Raw genomic sequence first — 21,133 nt, forward strand, 5'->3', positions numbered from 1 at the left:
TTTCCCTACCTGCTCTATCCCATGCATACTCTTATAAACCTCGATCATGTCAACCCTCAGTCGTCGTTTCTCCAAGCTAAAGTGCCCCAAGCGCTTTAACCTTTCTTCATAAGGAAAGTGTTCCAACCCTTTTATCATTCTAGTTGCCCTTTTCTGCACTTTTTCCAGTGCTATAATATCCTTTTTAAGGTGTGGTGACCAGAACTGTACACACTATTCCAAATGAGGTTGCTGTTGAAGGTATGTGGTATATACCTATTGTTAAAGAGTTTCGTGGAAGACTCAAAATAAACACACCAAATACGGTTAAGTCAAATGGTGTTTATATAACTATTAACTGGTGAATGATTAAACAATAACTTTGTATATAATAACAGATTAAAATAGAGCTAACAACAGTTGTGCTCACAGACAGACCAACTGACAGAGAGTAACTGAATAACTGTCACTCTTAGAATCTCTGTGTATGACCAAGACAGTCGCGACAGCCAATCAGAGTTCAGGCTGCCTCACACAGATGAGACTGACAGAGCCTCTCAGTACACGCCCACATCTATCAAGCTTGAATCCTCAAGTAGTTTGCAGGCGCAATCTAACTTTATACATGTAAACATTATCTCTGCACCTGTACCTCTATATTCATATTCTGACAGTTGCACCATTGATTTATAAAGGGGCATTATGATATTGGCTGATCTGTTTTCAATACCCTTCCTAATCCCAGCATAGCACTGGCCTGTTTTATTTCAGTCACACACTGTCTCAACATTTTCAGAGAGTTATCTACTATGACTCCAAGATCTCTCTCTTGGCCAGTCTCTGCCTGTTCGGACCCCATCAACATGTATTTATAATTAGGATTTTTGGCTCCAATGTGCATCACTTTGCACTTGGCCACATTGAACCCCATTTGCCACGTTGACACCCACTTGCCCATCCTTGACAGATCCCTCTTACAGCATGCGGTGAACTGGAATGGAATCTCATACAGTGGTGATGTTACAGCATACGTTTTAATCAATGACCAATAATAATTAGAAAAGATTATCCCTAGAGAATGGCATATCAGCCAATTAGTAGAAAGGAAATTTAGACTTACATGGCATCTGTGAATGTACTGTGTGAAGTATGTGAGAACCGGCATGGTGTATTGTTTAGAACATCAGACTAGGATCCGGAAGACTGAAGTTCAAATCCCCATTCTGCAGTACAAGCTTGCTAGGTGACTTTGGGTCAATCGCACAGTGTCAGCCTACCTTCACATGATTGTTCTGAGAATAAAACAGAGAAAGGGAGAATGATGTAAGCCACTTTGGGTCCCCATTGGAAGGGAAAGGAAGTTATTTAATTAATTTCAATAAATCCAGATGTTTGTTTCATTTGCTTCAGTGGGGATAGACTGGTTTAACTCCAGTCACTTGGGATATAGATGAAACTGCTGGGATTTTTGAAAGGCAACCACATCTCTGCTATATTTTCCAAGCTTTTGGATATTTCATGGGGAACAGAATCTATTCTGCACACAATTGTGAAAAGGGAACTGGCATCATATCCTTTTAGTCTACAGCCACAAGAATGGTATATGTGCAGCCAAGCTATGTTATGTGATTAGTAGTAATTGACAAGACTAATAGTATTGTTCCTTAGACATCATACAATACAATTCTGTGCATTTTTACTCAGAAGCTAGTCTGTATATATTCAATGGGCCTTACAACCAAATAAGTGTGCATAAGATTATAGCCCTCATTTTACTGTTTTGAAGTCATGTAATTCATGTGTATATTATTGAGTAGATGGATCCCAGGTCTCGATGCATAAAATACTGTTTGTGAAGCACCTACGTTGCACAGTTCTGCTCAATAATCTATCTTCATGAGCTGCCAAATGCATATTTCTTTAATTTAGAAATATTATGTCACTTCTTCAAAACCTCAAAGCAGTGTAAAACCACAAAACATCATAAAATGGGGCAAAGATCAACTGACTTGTTAGTAGGGTTCAGCAAACAATTCAGCCACAGTTCCAAGCCTCTTAATTCTTCATCAGAATTCAGTCAAGTTTGTTGTTCTGGGTGTTCAGTACCCTGAAAGGATTGTTTATGTCAAAATAGCAAGCATCACATTTTTGCTCATTTTGATGCAATGGGTTGGAGATCAAATGAAATGCATAATTGTTTTTTTTAACTAGGTATTGTTATACCTTCAATATTTTTAGTTTATAATGAAGGAGTGAAAATGTTAATTGCTCTCATTTTCTCCCTAATGTTACTACAGTACATGTACACAGAAGGTTCCTCAAAATACAGGTAAAAGAACTTTCTATTTATGAACATATTTGTGGCCCCTATTCTGGCCAAGTTCAGGTTTTATTCAGAGAAATATTATCAGCAGGAAGGAATGACTGTTTAAATGTGTGTGGGCTGAAAAGGGGGGAAGTGATCCGTAGCCTGACAGTACTTCCTAAACCAGAACCTACAATGTATCAGGAGAAAAAAAACCTGTGATCCATGGTGATGTGGCTGTGTATGAATGTTTGCACTTTTGCAAATTTTGGGGGAATACTTGCACGCAAATAAGGCTGCTCAAAGAGGGGATACAGCCTTTGTAAAACTTCTGCTTAGTTAAAGCTGTCTCCTTGAATTTTGCATGTCCAGTGTTTATACAATGGGTTTTTTAACACTGGATATTATATGATTTTTCAGTACATACATTATCATGGTTACATATATAATGTGTACTAGAGCTACAACAATCAAACGTTTAGATTTAGATTCCCAAGTAGGGGAAATTTCAGAGAGTCCACTGTATTCAAGTTATCTATAGGCACAACACATGTTACTAAAAAATAAAATAAAACTAACTACATAAGATAACCAGGTCACAAAATCTGTAGTACCAGGATTTCCTAAGCATACATTTATTGAATAATCATCCAGCATTAATTCAAGCCTCTAATCCCAGCATGAACAGGAAAATCCCATTGTTTAGACTGAATTAGTATCTTTCATGACAGAAAGAAGTCTAGTCTGTATTTGTTACCTGAAACTCATATATTTGTGTGTCTAAAAATCCTCTTACATTGTGAATCCAATGAACCTGCTCTCACTAATCACTTCCCACAGTTAGGATAAAATGTTGACCCTCTTGTAATGCATCAGTCTATTGGTACTTAACTTAGCTGGAACTGTTTTCATAAATTATCTCTAACTAGTTTCTTAGTTCATGCCTCTGCTTTAGATAAGAATATATTCAAACAAGTCTGTCCATCACTTGAAATTTGATATATGTGTGCACTGCCACCACCAATTAAACATCAACAGAGCTTTCATATCACCTCTCATCCCCTCAGATACAATGCCCATTCAATCATCCAGCTGTGAACAATTGACTGTCATTAAATTATTCTGAGTTATCAAGTAATATACATTTACATGTGAAATATAAGCCCTAGCTCCAGTATGCTCACCACAATTCTCCTTACAGGACATTAGCAGCTAACAGTGGCAAATTGGTACACTTGAAAATGTATAGCTATTAAGAAGTCCTTTTTGTTGCCTTTTTACAGAGTTTGGACAAGAAGAAGGTGATAGCTGGTCTTCTTTTGTAAGTATGTCTTAAAAACATAGTTATACAATTGAAGGGACAGAAATTATGACAAAGTTTGTTACTACTACTACTACTACTACTACAATACTCCTATGCACATGAAAAATCCATTGTTGGTCATTTTGAACTATTTCAAAAAAGACAAAATAAAACCCCTTATTCTTCAAGATTATCCTAAAAGTTAAAATGCTTTGGGTTGAATGTAAAGGTTGTTTGCCAGTGGTGGAGGAAGAAGGCAGTTTTCACCAGTTTCCCCTCCCACTACAGACTCCCACTTCTTCCCCTGGTATATACTGTTCTTGAGTGCCCCTTGTCTCCCAAGCATTTCAGGGCTGCAGTAGGAGAAAATCTCTGGAGATATCATGAGAAGCTAAGTTTAAAGTTTCTTGGCTTCCACTGGTGCAGAGTCTTTGTCGGACCTTATTTTATCAGCATTAGTTAGAAAGAGCAGAATAAAGGAGCAGTTCGATAGCACCATGGCACAAAATGTATTCCAGTATAAGTTTTCATGAGTAATCAGATCTTAAGTTCTGACTCACAAATTTTTTTATAAGTCTCCAAGGTGCCATGGGACTCTTGCTACAGACTAATACTGGTACATATCTGGAATTAGACACAAGTATCAGAATGGAGCTCAACAGTCTTCTCTTTTGCTTTGTCTCATTTACAGAATTTATATTCTGGCTTTATGCCCAATTGGGGTCACCCAGGAGGTGAACAGTTAAAAACAGAATATTATAAAACAATCATAATACTAATATAAACCAAAAATAAAATAAATATATAAAAACACAGGACCAGCAATTAAAACACAGGGCAAGAAGGAGGGTTTATTGAGGAAATGCCAGATAAAACAAAAAAGTCTTCACCCACTGGCATAAAACGATGAAAAAAAGTACAGGTGAATATCCTTGGGGAAGGAGTTACACAATTTTGGTTCCCTGATTGAGAAGACACTCTCTCAGATTGCCACTCGTCTAACCTCAGACAGTGGGGACACCCGAAGGAGGGTTTCAGAAGATGACTGTAGTGATCAGGTAGGTACTTGGGAGTCGGTGGTTGTTAATGTGTGCTCGTCCCAAAGCATATAGAGCTTTAAAGCTCAGTGCCACTGCCAACACTTTGAATTAGGCCTGGAAAGAAATTACGGAACAGTGTAGATGGACCAAAAACAGAATGATATGGTTCCTATAACCCACTCCAGTCAGCCCGCTGGTTGCAGCATTTTATACAAATTGAAGGTTCCAAATACTTTTCAAGGACAGCTCCATGTTCAATGCATTGTAGAAATCTAATCTAGATGTAACCAGGGCATGCGCCACAGTAGCCAGATCTTTTCTGCCCAGAAAAGGCCATTGCTGGCTAACCAGTTGAAGCTGGTATCATGCAAGCCTGGTCATCAGGATACCTTCTATAGAGCAGTGAGTGATTTCGAACCATTGCAAGGGATGAAAAGGAAAAACTTTACCAATCAGTTTTCTTTGCACAATTTTAATGGAAAAATCCCTCTCATCAAATAAGATGTCATTTCACATTCATCTTCAGACTCTGACAGAAAAATTCTGAAGGCGAAAAAAGACTTATTTTCTACATTATAGTAATAAGGGAAAATGCTACTCTTTTGCCCATCTTATTTGATGTGAAAAGAAATTTTTAGATCACCTTCTTGTAAAGGTGAAGAAAATGTTAAATGTACAAACCATGGGGAGTCATCATGTGATATCAAGAGGTAAGGGATCTGTTACCTTATAATTTTTGTCTTCAAAGAACTGTATCTTCACAGGGGTCAGTTTTTTGAATGCCAAAATTATAAAGTGGCAGGGATTCCTCACTTCTTGAAAACATATTATTTACAGCTTGCCTTAGTCTTAGGGACAGAAAAGTTATACCTTTTATGACTGATATTCCTGATTTGGCAAGTATTTGTAAAAGCAACTGAAAATTCTTAGCCCCAAGTACATCTTTAAAATCTAGCCAACTAGCTCAGCTTATCCTTGTCCAGAGAAAGTTTGTCATGCTTGGTTTCCATTGAAACCAGTAAGGCAATTATGACTCATGACAATGTTGAAGTTTGAAATAGGGAGATAAAATAATCGTGAACGGGGAGGAAAAAACTTTGTTGTTGTTGTTCAGTCGCACAGTCGAGTCCGACTCTTCGCGACCCCATGGACCAGCTCCCGCCAGGCCCTCCTGTCTTCCGCTGTCCTCTGAAGTTGGCTCAATTTCATGTTCGTTGTGTCGATGACACTGTCCAACCATCTCATCCTTTGCCATCCCCGTCTTCTTTGACCTTCAATCTTTCCCAGCATCAGGGTCTTCTCTAGTGAGTGCTCCCTTCTCATATGGGGCCAAAGTATTTGAGCTTCAGTTTCATTATCTGGTCTTCCAGGGAACAGTCAGGGTTGATTTCTTTTAGGATTGACTGATTTGATCTTCTTGCAGTCCAAGGGACTCTCAAGAGTCTTCTCCAGCACCATAGTTCAAAAGAATATATTCTTCGGCGCTCGGCCTTCCTTATAGTCCAACTCTCGCAGCCATACATGACTACTGGGAATACCATTGCTTTGACCATGCGGACTTTTGTTGGCAGGGTGATGTCTCTACTTTTTATCATGCTGTTTAGGTTCGCCATCGCTTTCCTCCCAAGGAGCAGGCGTCTTTTAATTTCATGGCTGCTGTCACAGTCTGCGGTGATCTGGGATCCCAGGAACGTGAAGTCTGTCACCACTTCCACGACTTCCCCTTCTATTTGCCAAGGAGTGATGGGGCCGGATGCCATGATCTTAGTTTTTTTGATGTTGAGCTTCAAGCCCACTTTTGCGCTCTCCTCTTTTACACTGGGCAAGAGGCTCTTAAGGTCCTCTTCACTTTCTGCCATCAGAGTGGTATCGTCTGCATATCTGAGGTTGTTGATCTTTTCCCCAGCAATCTTAATTCCGGCTTGTGATTCATCCAGGCCAGCATTTCGCTTAAGATGTGCAAATCTCAAACATCACTAAAATTTAGGCTCAGCTCATTACAAATTCACCCCAGTAATATCATTGTCTAGCAGCTACCTCCTTTTCTTCTCCCACAGCTTACATGATGACCTTTGCATCTTTGCAGGTCTGTCTGCAAGGACTTCGTTCCTCCCTTATATATATTTTATTGGACACACACATATATTGTGTTATTGCATTCAAGATGCACTGCATTCCCGACCTATGGCAGGCTGAAGCTATCTAGGGACCCTGGAAAATACAGTTATCCACCCCAAATACTTAGAAGGATGTTTTGTACTACATGTTGCAGGGCTCTTTCCATCTGGGGTGTAGTCCCCATTTGGGGAGACAAGTGGGGTAAAATACTCTAAAAATACTTAAATACACTGCTGGTGATACCTCTGATTTTTTTAAAGATCTAAATTTCAAAATGAGCAAAGAAAAATAGTCATAGAATCATAGTTGGAAGGGGCCATACCCACTGCCCAATGCAGGACCAGAAAATGAATTCTTTCCCTGTGTTTTAGAAAAGAACTCTCTAATAGCTGCACACTTCCAATACTTTTCAGGAGTTTTGATTTAGAAGCCCGAGTGATTTCAAAAGGGCTTAAGCCCAAGCAAACTGGAAGGTGCCACAGTTGTTACTCAAATTGGTCCCCATGTCAGGTTGGCCATAGTCAGAGTATCCACTACATGTTCAGAACAACATAGATGTTCCAGGGTAACTATGTTGGAACTGTTTCAGTCTTTGTCTACATGGATCCCTTTCTAGAGTGATGCCCTTAGAAAAATAAGACAGGGAGAAAGATGATATCAATAAAATCTTTATTCCATGAACAAGATACAAAACTAGAAAAATGAAGTGCAAAAGAAATCAAAAGCATAAAATAATGCTGCAATACAGTAATGCAATCATAGCAATGTTGACTAACAGAGGTCCAAGTGGGGAGTCTAAGGGGAAATTAAGGGAGAAAATAAAATCATTTGCTGCCTGTCCTGAAGAGAAGAGAGTGGTGTGCTGTGGTCTGGGGCTGGAGAAGGAAAATCTGAAACTGAAATCACCTGTGAAGTTTGGGTTGCCAATGAGGAATGAAGGTCTAGGCATATAAGAAGGCATATATTCAGCAGTTCCAGAAAACCAACTGCAAAGTTGTGGGAAGAGGCTCAGCTACAGAACCTGCAGAATTTGTGGATCCAGAGATGGAAGAAAGTTGGGCGAGGGGATCCAGTGATTTCAGTTGAAGAAGTTCTGAGAGCAGAACCAGCTACAACGTTGGAGGAGGTTGAAATGCTCTTTTTCAAGGAATAGGAGGATAAGGTGCAAGAGGAGACATCCAGGTGGAAATGTAAGTCCAAATATGGACACACAACAGGAAAATTTAGTTGGAGTGGCAGAATGAAAGGCTGTGCAGTGGCTGGATGACATTCCCTGGGCTAGTGATAGAATTACTGGATATGCTGCATAGTGAGAAGTCTATATCCTTAGGTTTTAATCCCTGCAAATTTGAGTCAATTACTCCTGGGTATAAGGGAGCTTCAAGAGGTTGAGAACAAAAACCCTTTAATGAGTGTGCTCTTTGGGAAATTCCAGCAGGTGGGCTACTTCTATGTGAGAGCATCCTGGGGAAATTCCTACTAGTTTAGGGGACCCCGTCTTGATATTAAACTGGGTCCATGTGGGAGGTGCAGCCTCATTTACCAGGCAGTGCTTGATTTGAAAACTCTGCAGATTATACTCTGGTCCCCAGGAATACAATTTTAGACATACCAGTTGTGGCATTCATAATACAGCCTATAATCCTCCTCATCTGGGAATAAGGCCAATGGACTAGATGACCCTGGAGGTCCCTTCCAACTCTATGATTCTGTGATCACTGACCAATATAATGGTTCAAGACATCTGCCTTTCTTCTTGCTGTGAAAGACCACAAAGTTCTCCCTTTGAGCTGTGGCAGGCTTACCTGAGGAGCCAGCAATATCTGCTGCCACTCCACCTCCCCTATTCAGCTGTTTCCCCTACCTAGGAGCTAGAGGAAATAACCCTCCTTATATAGTCATTGTCTCTGCTCTGTTTACAAGCAGTCCTGTAGAGCTTCTGAGATTAATTCACTTGGTAAGAGGTTGACGACCATTTTGGTTGCCCTGAAAATGGGCAACGAGAAACAGAGGCTGAACTGCCACAAGAGAGTTTGGGCACTGAGCAGATTCCTGTACTGCTTTAAAATGAGGTCTGGGAGATTGCTCTCGTCCAGCTCCCAAGTAGAGGTGGCAGTCATGTGGGTAGCAGGTTGGCAGCTGGCCAGCTAACAGACAGCAAGATGGGAGGCTGCTACCTCCCCCCCAAAAAAAAAATCTCCCTGAGATGATTGTCTCAGCCCCTAGACCACTAGTTTTCCACCTGCCTGATTACTGTTTACTTGATTTTCAATGATATTCATCTGACCTTGGTCCTGACTGCATGGAAGAAGGCCCGAGAGAAAATAAACAGCTATTTAGATTCAGTAGGTTGCCTGTAAACAGAATCAAGCACAATCTTCATAGGTCGAATCCATATGTGTGTTTCTTGCTACTTTCCTGACATTTTCACTCCTGTCCCCCAACAAATTGTCTACATTTGCATCTGGTTTCATGCTGGCAGTGCGCCAGTATAAAAATTAGTGTCTGCATATGTTTCCCACCCTCTGATAGTGACTCCATCGTCACAGCCGCTCCGCACTGGTTTAAATGAATGCTGTTCTTTGCTGCTCTAACCCCTCCTTTCTGGTTTCGTTGCGCTGTAAACCTAATGCAGACATTTTTGAGCCGTTGCTCCACTAATCTCCCTTATAAATAAAACTCTGTGGTGGCACTTCTCTAGAACATTCCACACACTCCAAAATCAGTTCGCTCTCTGATCTGTCATTCAGAGGGTCTCCATATCCACTGGCTGCTTTGCCTGAGTCCTGCCTCCAACATTCTAAACATTTTGCTGTTCCTCTCCCCCCCATAGCCAGTCAGAACACAGAGGTTATTTGCATATGCAGCCACATTGGCCTTTGCCTCGGAACACAGAGGTCGTTTGCATATGCGACTTGATTGGCTTTTGCCTCTAACATTCTAAACAGTTTGCTCTTCTGAGGTAAAATGTGTCTAATCTCCAGGTGAGGACTGGAGATCACTCAGAATTACAACTGCTTTCCAGACGGCAGAGATCAGTTCCCCTGGAGAAAATGGTGGGCTCTGTATCCTTATATGCTGCTGAGGTGGCCCCCGTGACAGCCAATGTGACGTAGAAGTCAGGGCTTCAGAGCACGGGAGAGGCTGCAGGTGTGTGGGGGGTGGAAAGCTGAAGAGTGAGGGGGAAAGATAGGTAGGTTGATGATTGGCTGGGATTGCCAACTCCAGGTGGAAAACTCCAGGAGATGTGAGGGATGGAGCCTGGGGAGGGTGAGGTTTCAGGAGGCGTGGGACCTCGAACAGGTACAAAGCTATATACTCCACCCTCCAAACCAACTATTCCCTTCTGGGGAACCATTGTTGCCAATCTCCAGGTGAGGACTGGCGATCCCTCAAAATTACAACTGTTCTTTAGGTAGCAGAGATCAGTTCCTCTGGAGAAAATGGTGGACTCAGTGTCATTATACCCTGCTGAGGTCACCACAGCAAATTGACACTGCGTGTCCAAGGCCAGGGCACCCGCCCAGAGCCTCTTTCTAGAGGCCATTGTATTTATTTCCACAACGGGCCTTTTTCCTAGTTCTTAAATAATTCTAACAGGTGGTACACAAAAAACTAGGCGGTAACTCTTTTCTCTTTTTATTAGCTAGCCCCCAAAATATTTTTACATTTTTTTATCTTGTTTTAAAGCTTTTATTTCTTGACCCCTTTTACAGACCGACTGAACATTTTTAAGTTCACTACTGGTGCAGTAAGAGCTTGCATTTAAATCAAAACGTTTAAATCCAGAAATGGCGTTTCTAATTTTATTCCCGTTTGGCTCTACTTCCTCATAGTACCAGCCCTCAAATCTTATCTTCCAAAACTTATCTATCTGCTTTCAAACCCTTTATTTTCTTGACCCCCCCCTGCTTTATGGGAGATATTTAAGTTCACCGGGGGGGGGGATTTACTTCGAGCTGTAGGAGGCACACACAACAGTAAAACACAAGACCTTGTGTTTAGCTCAGTGGGTAAATTCCTGCCCTATAAATGAGTTGTTGGTTTGATTCCTGCATGGCTGATTTTACTCATTACTATGTACCAGTCCTCAAAAAAAATTATTTGAAATTTATCTGTTTATTAAATTTATAATCACTGGATATGGGGAATGCACAGTCAGCAGCTTTTTCGAGTAAGAGCTTGCATTTGGCTCAAAAAGTTGCAATTCCTGCCTTGTAGTCATGGCGTTTCTCATTTTTAAGTTCACAGGGGTAAGAATGACAGACCCTAGAAGTAACAGAAGCTTTCTGGAAATGGAATGCAGGCTCTGGAGTGGAATGACAGCCCCTAGGGGTAGCAGGAGTGTTCGACTGGAATGAGAGACCACAGAGTGGAATGACAGCCCCTGGGGGTAGCAGATGTGTTCTGGGACTGGAATAACAGGCCTCAGAGTGGAATGACAGCCCCTTGGAGTAAGAGTCCTGGAACTGGAATGCCAGACCTATCATTATAGTCCCAGGACACATCTCCTACCCCCTGGGCTGTCATTCCACTCTGGAGCTGGTTATTCCAGTCCCAGAATACTCCTGCTAACCCCAGGGGCTACTATTCCACTGTGGGGCCTCTCATTCCAGTCCCAGAACACTCCAGTAACACCCAGGGACCATCTAGTGATGAACAATAGATTGCAATTAGATAACTGAAAAAAGACAGCTCCCCTAATTCTAACTTGAAAGCAGAGGCTCAGCAGTTCTAAACCACATGGGATAACAGATTCGGCCTTAGTAGCTGTCATTTTAATCTTATCTTGTTCTAAATGCAATAGTATGCTTATTAAAATCTCTGTTTAAAATAGACTGGGAAAATTGGTGGCAGGCTGTAGTCTCATATAACTGTAATCCTAATTCTTGTTTTTCCCAACCTGTGAGGGTTGTTCATTTAAACAAAAAATGTAGATACATGTGGAGTATAAAGAGCTTTACAGTTCTCAGCAAAGAACAGGGGTGTAAGACACAACCTTGCTGTTAAGCTATTGTACTTCTGTTTTGACAGGAGGACAGTGATGACTATGAATGTCCAGATGACCAGGAAACTGGAGTAGACTATGAAACACCAAATGATGAAGACAGTATAGGAGATGAAAATGATGGGGATTATGAACCTCCTCCTTCAAATGATGACGAGACACACCGTAATGCTATATTTCCTTCCAAATCAATTCCAGCACCCTCTGAATACGTAGGTAAAATCTGCTCTCATAATTTTCATTCTTTAAATGAAGGAATGTGTTAGAAGATTCACAGTGCAATTCTAAATTGGTTTACTCAGTGGGGCTTATGCTCAGGAAAGTGTTCTTATGATTACACTCAGTGTAGCTTTGGGGAAGCAGAATAGAGAGCTGTTTTGCTAGTCAGAAATCTTAATCAATAATTTTCTAATAAGGTTTTAAAAACTTCATTTTAATTGAAGTTTGAGAGAGATTGTTGAGATGTGCCCTATTGTAAGTAAACAAAACTGAGTAGCTAGGGGGGAAAGTGTTCCACATCATGTAAATATTAGTTGTCCTCTGAAATTAAAATCAAATACATGGAAGGTATATATTTTTTTCTCTATGGGTGCGTTCAGATGGGCAGCGAAATCCGCCATTGGCCCGGCTGTAATTTGATCCAGATCTTTTTTATCCGGAGTTGCATGACCAGACAGCTCCCCTTACCATGCGCATACTCTGCAGTGGATTGTCTAGATGGCATCCACCTGAAAGAGCCACGCAATCGTTTTTTAAAAAATTCTGTTTGCGCATGCACATCTGTGCCTCAACATGTACTTGTTTTTCCACGCATGCACGGAATTTAATGGTTAAAGCACCGCCAGTGGTACCTCCCTCTTGGTACTTTTTTAATTAACACAGTTCATAAAATTCACAGGCCGTTCAGAAACATGAAATTGTCCGGAACATTTGAGTGGAGCTCTGCAGCTGTCACGTGTTTACGTGTTTATGTGCATATCACTTAGAATTTTTTTAAATGATGGCAGCTCAGGATGGTCTGACGTCAGACCATCCCAATGGGCTGATTGCGCGATGGAACCTTCAGATGGGGAAAAGTCTGTCCGTGGCCCATCGGGAAGCAAAAACACTTGACTTTCACCAGTATCTATTAAGTACAGCTCCCTAGCATGGCAAAACGGGATGATCATGTTTCCCAGATGTTGCTTTCTGGTCATTACCTTTAAATCCGCCAGGCACTTGTGCCTGGCGGGAATCTAAAGACCCATCTGATTGGAATCTAAATCTTTAACTGTTCTTGCTTTTTTTTAGATAGAGCTGCAGCAGTTAAAACATCTCTTCAGCCTCCTGTTCCACCTCAGAGGTCTGTTCCCTCTCCAACACCAGCAGCTCAGGGAGGCAGAGGTACTGGGGTATGTAGTTTTTTTAAATATCAAGGTACTACATCTGTACATGAGATAAGGAATGGAAAACTATCAAATACCATTTTATCAGTTATTTAGTCTTTACATACTTTCTGTTACCTTCCAGGTATAATTCACTAGACCAACTTTTGAAACTATCCTTGATGGTTTGTGTTGTTGTCTTGTAGTTGCCTACAGGCTGTCTCTCCAGGTGGGAGGCTGCGAGTCAGTCAGATATGGGTTGGCAACATGTTCAAAACTATGCATTTATTTTTTTATATACACCTATAGACTATTCCCCCTAAAAAAAAACAATGTCTACAAAACAGTGAAATAGCAGCTCTGTGACACCTCATACCTCTCAGATCTCTGGGTTGGCAGCTATTATCACATAATCACGATGCAAAGACTTAGACCATTGACTGAATCTGTTACTTTAGCAGCCACTGTTCACTTCACCTTCAAGCAATGACAGCAGCAGAGAAAAAAACATCCAGACTTTTAAACGTAAGTAGCTTTTATTCTCTCGTACTTTTAAATTGCATCCTCTGGTACATTTCCATTGCTTGGTACATAAGGCAATCTTTTTTTGGGGGGGGGGTATTTTCTTTCAGCTTTGCCTTAACCCTCTTAACAGATCAGATACTTAATTAGTTGATTACTGTACTTCTAAAGAGGAATTCTACTTTCTATAATGTAGATGTCATATGAAATTCTTTGTTGGGGATTACATATTAGCAAAACATTTGAAGCAATGTTTCTGTTCCACTCCAGCTCCTATAGATCGAAGCAAAAAGCCCCCACTGAATCGATCTGGGCCACCATTGGACAGAGACCTACTAAGAGGAGGTTAGCAATTATTTATGGTCTTAAGTTAACAGCTAACATTTTACTAAGCACAACACACTGATAAAAGATACCCATGGGCAAATATATATTTCTAGCTGCTGCTGTTGTTCAGTCGCACAGTTGAGTCCGACTCTTTGCGACCCCATGGACCAGATCACGCCAGGCCTTCCTGTCTTCCACCGTCCTCTGAAGTTGGCTCAATTTCATGTTCATTGCATTGGTGACACTGTCTAACCATCTCATCCTTTCCCGTCTTCTTTGACCTTCAATCTTTCCCAGCATCAGGGTCTTCTCCAGTGAGTGCTCCCTTCTCATTTGGTGGCCAAAGTATTTGAGCTGCAGTGTCATTATCTGGCCTTCCAGGGAACAGTCAGGGTTGATTATTTTTAGGATTGACTGATTTGATGTTCTTGCAGTCCAAGGGACTCTCAAGAGTCTTCTCCAGCACCATAGTTCAAAAGAATCTATTCTTCGGCGCTCGGCCTTCCTTATAGTCCAACTCTCGCAGCCATACAAGACTACTGGGAATACCATTGCTTTGACCATGCGGACTTTTGTTGGCAGGGTGATGTCTCTACTTTTTATCATGCTGTTTAGGTTCGCCATCGCTTTCCTCCCAAGGAGCAGGCATCTTTTAATTTCATGGCTGCTGTCACAGTCTGCGGTGATCTGGGATCCCAGGAACATGAAGTCTGTCACTACTTCCACGACTTCCCCTTCTATTTGCCAAGGAGTGATGGGGCCAGATGCCATGATCTTAGTTGTTTTTTTTTTATGTTGAGCTTCAACGCTATCACCAATAAAAACTGTGTCTTCAACTGCATCCTGAAGATTGACACTGAGGGGGCCAGGTGCACCTCCCTGAGGAGATTGTTCTATAGTTGTGTGGCTGCCTTTGAAAAGGCCCTCTCTCATGTGTGCCTACCAAATGAGCCACTTTGATTGGTGGGGCAGTCAGGAAGGCCTCACCCTGTTTTAGTTCCCAGGCAATAACATATGGGAGAAGACAGTCCTTCAGATATTCCAGTCCCAAGTCATGTTTACTGTTTTGGTGAAAAAAAACCTAGGCTCCCAGAATGCACCTCATAAATCTCTTTAGGCGAGTCCATGTGAAAAAGTTTCCCTGAAGAAAGAATTTGAAAACCACTGACCTAAACCCAGAGCAAAGAGCAAACGGATGGATATTTTCTGGCGAAACACAAATTGCCTTCTCTGTTTCCACTTAAAGGTACAGCCATGAGGACAGATGTGGATGCATTTCAGGCTTTATTTGCATGAGTTCCATTCCGAGAGGGCAGTTGGTATTTTGAATGGGCTTGAAGGGACCGTTGGCAGGCTTGCTAGCTGAGGGGACCCTGGCTGGATCTACTGAGAAGTTAGTTCCAGGTGTGTAGAATTAGAACCAAATTCAGGTCTAACAGCACTAACAACATTTTCCAGGTAGATTCATGTGGGTAGCCGTGTTGGTCTCAAGCAAGAGAAAAAAGTTTGAGTCCAGTGGCACCTTTAAGACCAACAAAGTTTAATTCTGGGTGTAAGCATGCACATGAAGGCTTATACTCAGAATTAAACTTTGTTCGTCTTAAAGGTGCCATTGGACTCAAACTCTGTTCCACCTTTTCACCTTTGCCTTTCGTTTTCCTTCTTTCCTCTGCTATTTGTAAAGCCTCATCAGACAGCCACTTTGCTTTCTTGCCTTTCTTTTTCTTTCGGATGGTGGTGATTGCTGCCTCCTGTACAATGTCATGAACCTCCGTCCATAGTTTTTCAGCTACTCTATCAAATCTAGACCTTTGAATCTATTCTTCACCTCTACTGTATATTCATCAGGGATGCGATCTAGGTTAAACCTGAATGGCCTAGTGGTTTTCTCAATTTTCTTCAGTTTAAGTCTGAATTTTGCAATGAGTAGCTCATGATCTGAGCCACAGTCAGCTCCAGGTCTTCTTTTTACTGACTGGATAGAGCTTCTCCATCTTTGACTGCAAATTATATAGTCAATCTGATTTTGGTGTTGCCCATCTGGTGATGTCCATGTGTAGAGTCGCCTCTTAGGTTGTTGGAAAAGGGTGTTCGCTATGACCAGTGTGTTCTCTTGACTAGTTTTGTTAACCTTTGCCCTGCTTCATGTTGCTTTCCAAGGCCAAACTTGTCTGTTATTCCAGTTACCGTTTGATTTCCTACTTTAGCATTCCAGTCCCCTATGATGATGAGGACATCATTTTTTGGTGTTAGTTCTATGAGGTGTTGTAGGTTTTCATAGAACCGGTCCACTTCAGTCTCTTCTGCATCAGTGGTTGGGGCATAGACTTGGATTACTAGCTGTTAGAAAACTAGTAATTGTAACCTAAGAAGTAAAACTCCAGAAGATTGCTATGGGCTACTGCCATGGGCTGATAAGCAAGCCGTATTTGTGTAACTGAGGAATAAGTCTATCAATACAGGGGGTACAAGTCCAGTAACCCTGGAACATCGTGGGTATTTCTGTTGAGTACGGTACCCTCTGGAAGAGTTAAAATATCTACAAAGATCAAAAAGCTTCATGAAAACAAAAGCATACTGGAGGATACAATGTGAAATTCATTTATTATAGCAACTTTTTGAATGGATCTTCATCATGATATATCACTAACAGGGAAGAAAAATGGGGCATAAATAAATAAATACTTTATATATTTCATAAAGGGATGATGTGATCAATTTTTTAAAAATAAGAGTTGTGAAAACAGAAATTACATTTAAAACTCTATCTTCAACCTCCAGTTTTGAGTTCCATGTCTATATTCAGCAGTGCAATCTTGAATCTGTCATTGCCTCCCTGGAGCATATAATACCATTTCACCATTCGCAGATGTGTTCAGACCACAGAGCTGTGTATTCTTATGCTCAGACCTGTCAAGTTAGAGAAGTTTACTACTCAGTTGAACTGTCAATTACATGCGCTCCCCTTGAGCCAAAGTTATGATTTTCCATCAAAGTTATACCAATATCTATCCATTACAATTTTATCTTGCCTTTTGTCCAAGGATTCCAGGGCAGAGTACATGATTCTCCTCTCCTTCGCTATAGTCCCATGGCAGCTCTATGAGTTAGGTTAGACTGAGAGAGTGACAGCCCAGCCCCAAGTTCACCCAGTGGACTTCACAGCTGAGTGGGAGATCTGAATCCTGATATCCCCAGTCCCAGTGCAGTACTCTAACTACATCATAGTGCAGCCATATGAAACCTAATCAGAGAAACCACCATAACCAAACGACGTTTACTTATGTTCTTTTTTCTTTTAATTTCATTTCAGCCAAAAGAGCAATGCTTTCTGAAATGGTAAGAAATCATTTCCATATTATCCTACCACATTTTAATTCTTGTTAAAAATGTCTTTACCATTTCTTTTAAATGTTTCTTACTTTCTTGCAGTCTTTGACACCACAGCTCAGGTAAAACTTTAATTTTATCTGGCACAAATGATCAAAATTACCCACTTGACATGGCATATGAAAATCAATTAATCCTCACACTTCCCCCCCCCTTCTGTTTAAGATCTCTAGGAGAAGAGCTGGCAAAGATACAAAAGCCTCCTGTGCCATCAAATGAAAAGCATGAAAGACATAATCCTGCCTCTAGAAGGATGCCACCACCCATACAGTAAACAGAGATTCACATTTATTTAAATAATTGAGCATGACCGTGGGAAAGATTTAAGATCAATAATGTGGGCAACCTGGGTATTACAGTGGTACAAATTTGCCAGCATGAGTGGGCAATTTAGGGTAGAGGCACTGGGCAGTACATTTAGCCACATTACATATGATAATCTGGGGGGAAGTACACAGGATTGCCCTGTCTCTATGGCCAAAGTAGCCACTCTGTGTTTTTTTTATTGCAATGTATTTTCTTTTCAAAAACTGGTTGCAAACTTTCTCAATGTGGGTTGAATCGCATGTATAATTTCAGTTTCTGTAATCCTTCCTTTCCTGATTCATAGTGAGGATGGTAGAGAGAAATTTTATAAAGAAAAAGGTACAGGGGGGAAAATATTCAATTATTAGCAATCATTTTGGTCTCTAGACTAAAGAACATCTTATCAAAGTTTATGTAACTCCAGAACAGTCTGGATTTATTTCTGATGGGCATAGTACTTCAAATGTGTGTAAACTTCTGAATTTAAATGAGGTTGTTGGAAGTTACAATACCTGCAACTTTTCTTTTGCTAGGTGCTGAAAATTTCTTGAAAAACTCTCTAAAAGTTTTTCATTTTGGAGAATGCTTCATTAAGTGGCCTCAATTAATTTGTTCTAAATCTATGGCAATATAAATGCTTCATTTGAAATTGAAAGAGGAAGTAGACAAGATTGTCCCTTTTCAGCCATGCATTTTCCACTCTGTTGAAACTTTTTGCATTATTGATTTGTCAGCCTTATTAGATTTAAATGTCAGATGCAACTTTCAAGTTAAGTGACAATGACTATGTGATTTCATTTTATATATATGTTTTATATATATAAGTCCAAACTCTACCATAAAACAGAAAGACAATTTGTCTTCACTTAGAAGTGTGGCAGATTCCTACGAATGGCCTATTTGCACTGTATATGTATATATATATATTTTTTTTCCCCCTTTTAGGAACAGCCAGGCATCTGAAAGAAAGTTAGAAGTGAGTACACTGGTCACAAAAGTAGGTGGTGTATTTGTTACATGTGAAACCCTATTTAAAAAACAAACTTGAATACTACATATCCTGCAATTAGAACAAGGTTTCCAAGCAGTCCTGATTCCAAGAACTCGCCAGGTTCAATCTTGTTTTGCCCCAACAGGAATCTGGTTCCCTTTTTAGTGAATGCAATTGCTAGATTCATACCAGCAGAAGATTGTTAAGATAAAGTATAGTTATGATTATAGCTTTATTAATGGCAGCTGCTTCTGGGATGCTTTCATCTTCTGTATACAACACTGAGACCCTCCTGGATAATTCTTAAGCAGTGATGAGCAACTTCTTTCTGAAACCCAGCTGCTTAAAACAATGATTTTCCACTTGTGATAGTTCATCATTCCTATAACTGTAAAAATATTCTTATTTGGACATCCCAGGTGTATTATTGTGAGCTAGGAAGTAGTCCTTGCAGAAAAATAATGGTGGATCAGAATATCCCGAATCCCCCCCCCAAAAAAAATCCACCCTCAGCAGCAGCTTACACAAATCCACATCTCTTGTGCCACTGGGTAATATTCCTGGTAGCAGAAGTCTGGGAGCAGCCCTCTCTGGGTCAAACTTACTGTTTTCAAGGACCCAACTTGAACTCTCCCCTCCCCACTTTAAAAGAAGCTGTTCCCTGCAGCTGCTATGTGGATGCAGGAAACACAAGTTGGGTCCAGGGAACCCAGACCCAACTCTTTCAAAACCATAATGTTTAGTTTGGCCCTCAGCGGATAAGGTTGTTGTATTAGTTAACTCAGCACTGTTCATTTCCCTCTCTGCAACAAAACGTTGCCAGGTGGCATGATGCTGGGCCATCCCATCTCTAGGTTTGCACCCCAATACAACTTATTTAGCAGCAAAGGAAGGATGGGCTTAGCTAACCTTTGCCATCAGGGAGACAAAGAATTTTGGGGGGTATTTATTTTTTGTATTTTTATATGTGCACGCACATTTGGGTGTGTGCACCTGGAAATCATGGTGACCTCTGGTGACTGACCCCTACCGGGGGCCTGGAGAATATTCAGGGAGGTGGCTGAATAAAGCCTGTCCCTGCCTCCTGACTGCTGGTATTCCAAGGAGGTCTCCCATCCAAGTACTTGCCAGAGTCGACCCTGCTTAGCTTCCAAGATCTGACAAGATCGGGCTTGCCTGGGCTATCCAGGTCAGGGCACGAATTATGTTCTAATGTTGGCAAAAGGGCAGCACCTCTGTACCACCAAAAGGATCATGTGGCTAAATATTGGGTCCCTTATTATTAAAATGATTGCCTTTCGAATAGCTCTCTATGAGATCCACTAACATTCACCCATTAGCCTACTGTGGGTGGCCATGGGTGGTCTAATCTTATGTAGAACAGAAAGAAGACACTGCATAAAAAGAAATAATGTTCTTGTTCTTCAGACCTATTGCTATTGTTAATATGCAGAATTTTTATTAGTCAATCAAAATGCATATAATTAATCAACTGATTTTTTAAAAACTAGCAACAGCCCTAATTTGAACTTATTTTATGTTCTTTCAGGTGGAAGATGTCAGTATGTAATGTTTCATGATTTTTATATTTTTATAATTAAATACGTTTGGGGGAGGGAATTGGATTAATACTCAGGTATGTGCAATGGCTTTATCTTCCATAGGCTTCATGTCTTTCTTTTCACTTACAAATCTGGTCTATGCTGGTCTATGACCGTATTAATAAAGACTTTGACTGCAAAGCCCTAAGTGCTATGATTTCTGCATATTTCTGCATATTCCTGCAGCTGCAGGTGTGACCTTGGGCCAGTTACAAGTTGTTTCAGAGCTGTTATCTCCAGGACAGTTCTCGAAAGAGCTCTCTCAGCCCCACCTATTTCACAGGGTATCTGTTGTGTGGAGGGGAAGGGAAAGGAGCTTGTAAGCCACTCTGAGACTCCTTCGGGTAGTGAAGGGTGGGGTATAAATCCAATCTCCTCCTCCTCCTCCTTGCCTCAGTCCTAATTTTGAGTAAAACATTAAAATAGAAGCATAGGAAGGTCCCATGTGTCCAGTTTGCAAATTTCAGCACTGAGGCAGATGATAAGGGAACAACAAGCTGCTGCTGCATCTCCTCCTCCTCCTCCTCCTCCTCCTCCAAGAAAGAAAATTCCTGTCTGGACATCTCATAGGAATTAAGGCCATTCATTTTCCATTCAGGTTACCATTCAGGCTACTCATAGGCATTCTGTATGTTAAAGTTGCTACCAAATTCTGCTCCTTGTGGAATGAAGCAGAAAATACACAGTTCAACCAGTGATAGTAATGTTCTAGAATAGACCAGTAAAATCTGTTAGATATTTGTTATGGATTTAGAATTATTTGCCAATAATGTAGTTCTTTCTGTGGGTGTCCAGAGGCCTCCTCCTGTGCCAGCATCCAGGGGTCATTTCGTAGAAAAAGAGCTAGGGGGGACTCATTAGCATAACTCATTAGCATAT

At 40.9% G+C, this 21,133-nt stretch overlaps 1 protein-coding gene across 1 annotated transcript in view; it reads left to right on the plus strand.

The window, feature by feature from the left end:
- The window catches only part of LCP2 (lymphocyte cytosolic protein 2), a 33,387-nt gene that overhangs the window by 5,469 nt on the left and 6,785 nt on the right, over nt 1–21,133 (plus strand). Inside the window, exons 2-12 of the mRNA XM_015429467.1 lie at nt 2,277–2,308; nt 3,568–3,605; nt 11,780–11,969; nt 13,044–13,144; nt 13,576–13,642; nt 13,910–13,984; nt 17,280–17,305; nt 17,399–17,418; nt 17,522–17,626; nt 18,608–18,638; nt 20,203–20,215. Of these exons, the coding sequence (XP_015284953.1) occupies nt 2,277–2,308; nt 3,568–3,605; nt 11,780–11,969; nt 13,044–13,144; nt 13,576–13,642; nt 13,910–13,984; nt 17,280–17,305; nt 17,399–17,418; nt 17,522–17,626; nt 18,608–18,638; nt 20,203–20,215 (698 nt within the window). The remainder of the gene's footprint in view (nt 1–2,276; nt 2,309–3,567; nt 3,606–11,779; nt 11,970–13,043; nt 13,145–13,575; nt 13,643–13,909; nt 13,985–17,279; nt 17,306–17,398; nt 17,419–17,521; nt 17,627–18,607; nt 18,639–20,202; nt 20,216–21,133) is intronic.

The sequence above is a fragment of the Gekko japonicus genome, unplaced genomic scaffold (genome assembly GCF_001447785.1).
Source record: "Gekko japonicus isolate JY-2015 unplaced genomic scaffold, Gekko_japonicus_V1.1 scaffold212, whole genome shotgun sequence".
Lineage (NCBI taxonomy): Eukaryota > Metazoa > Chordata > Lepidosauria > Squamata > Gekkonidae > Gekko > Gekko japonicus.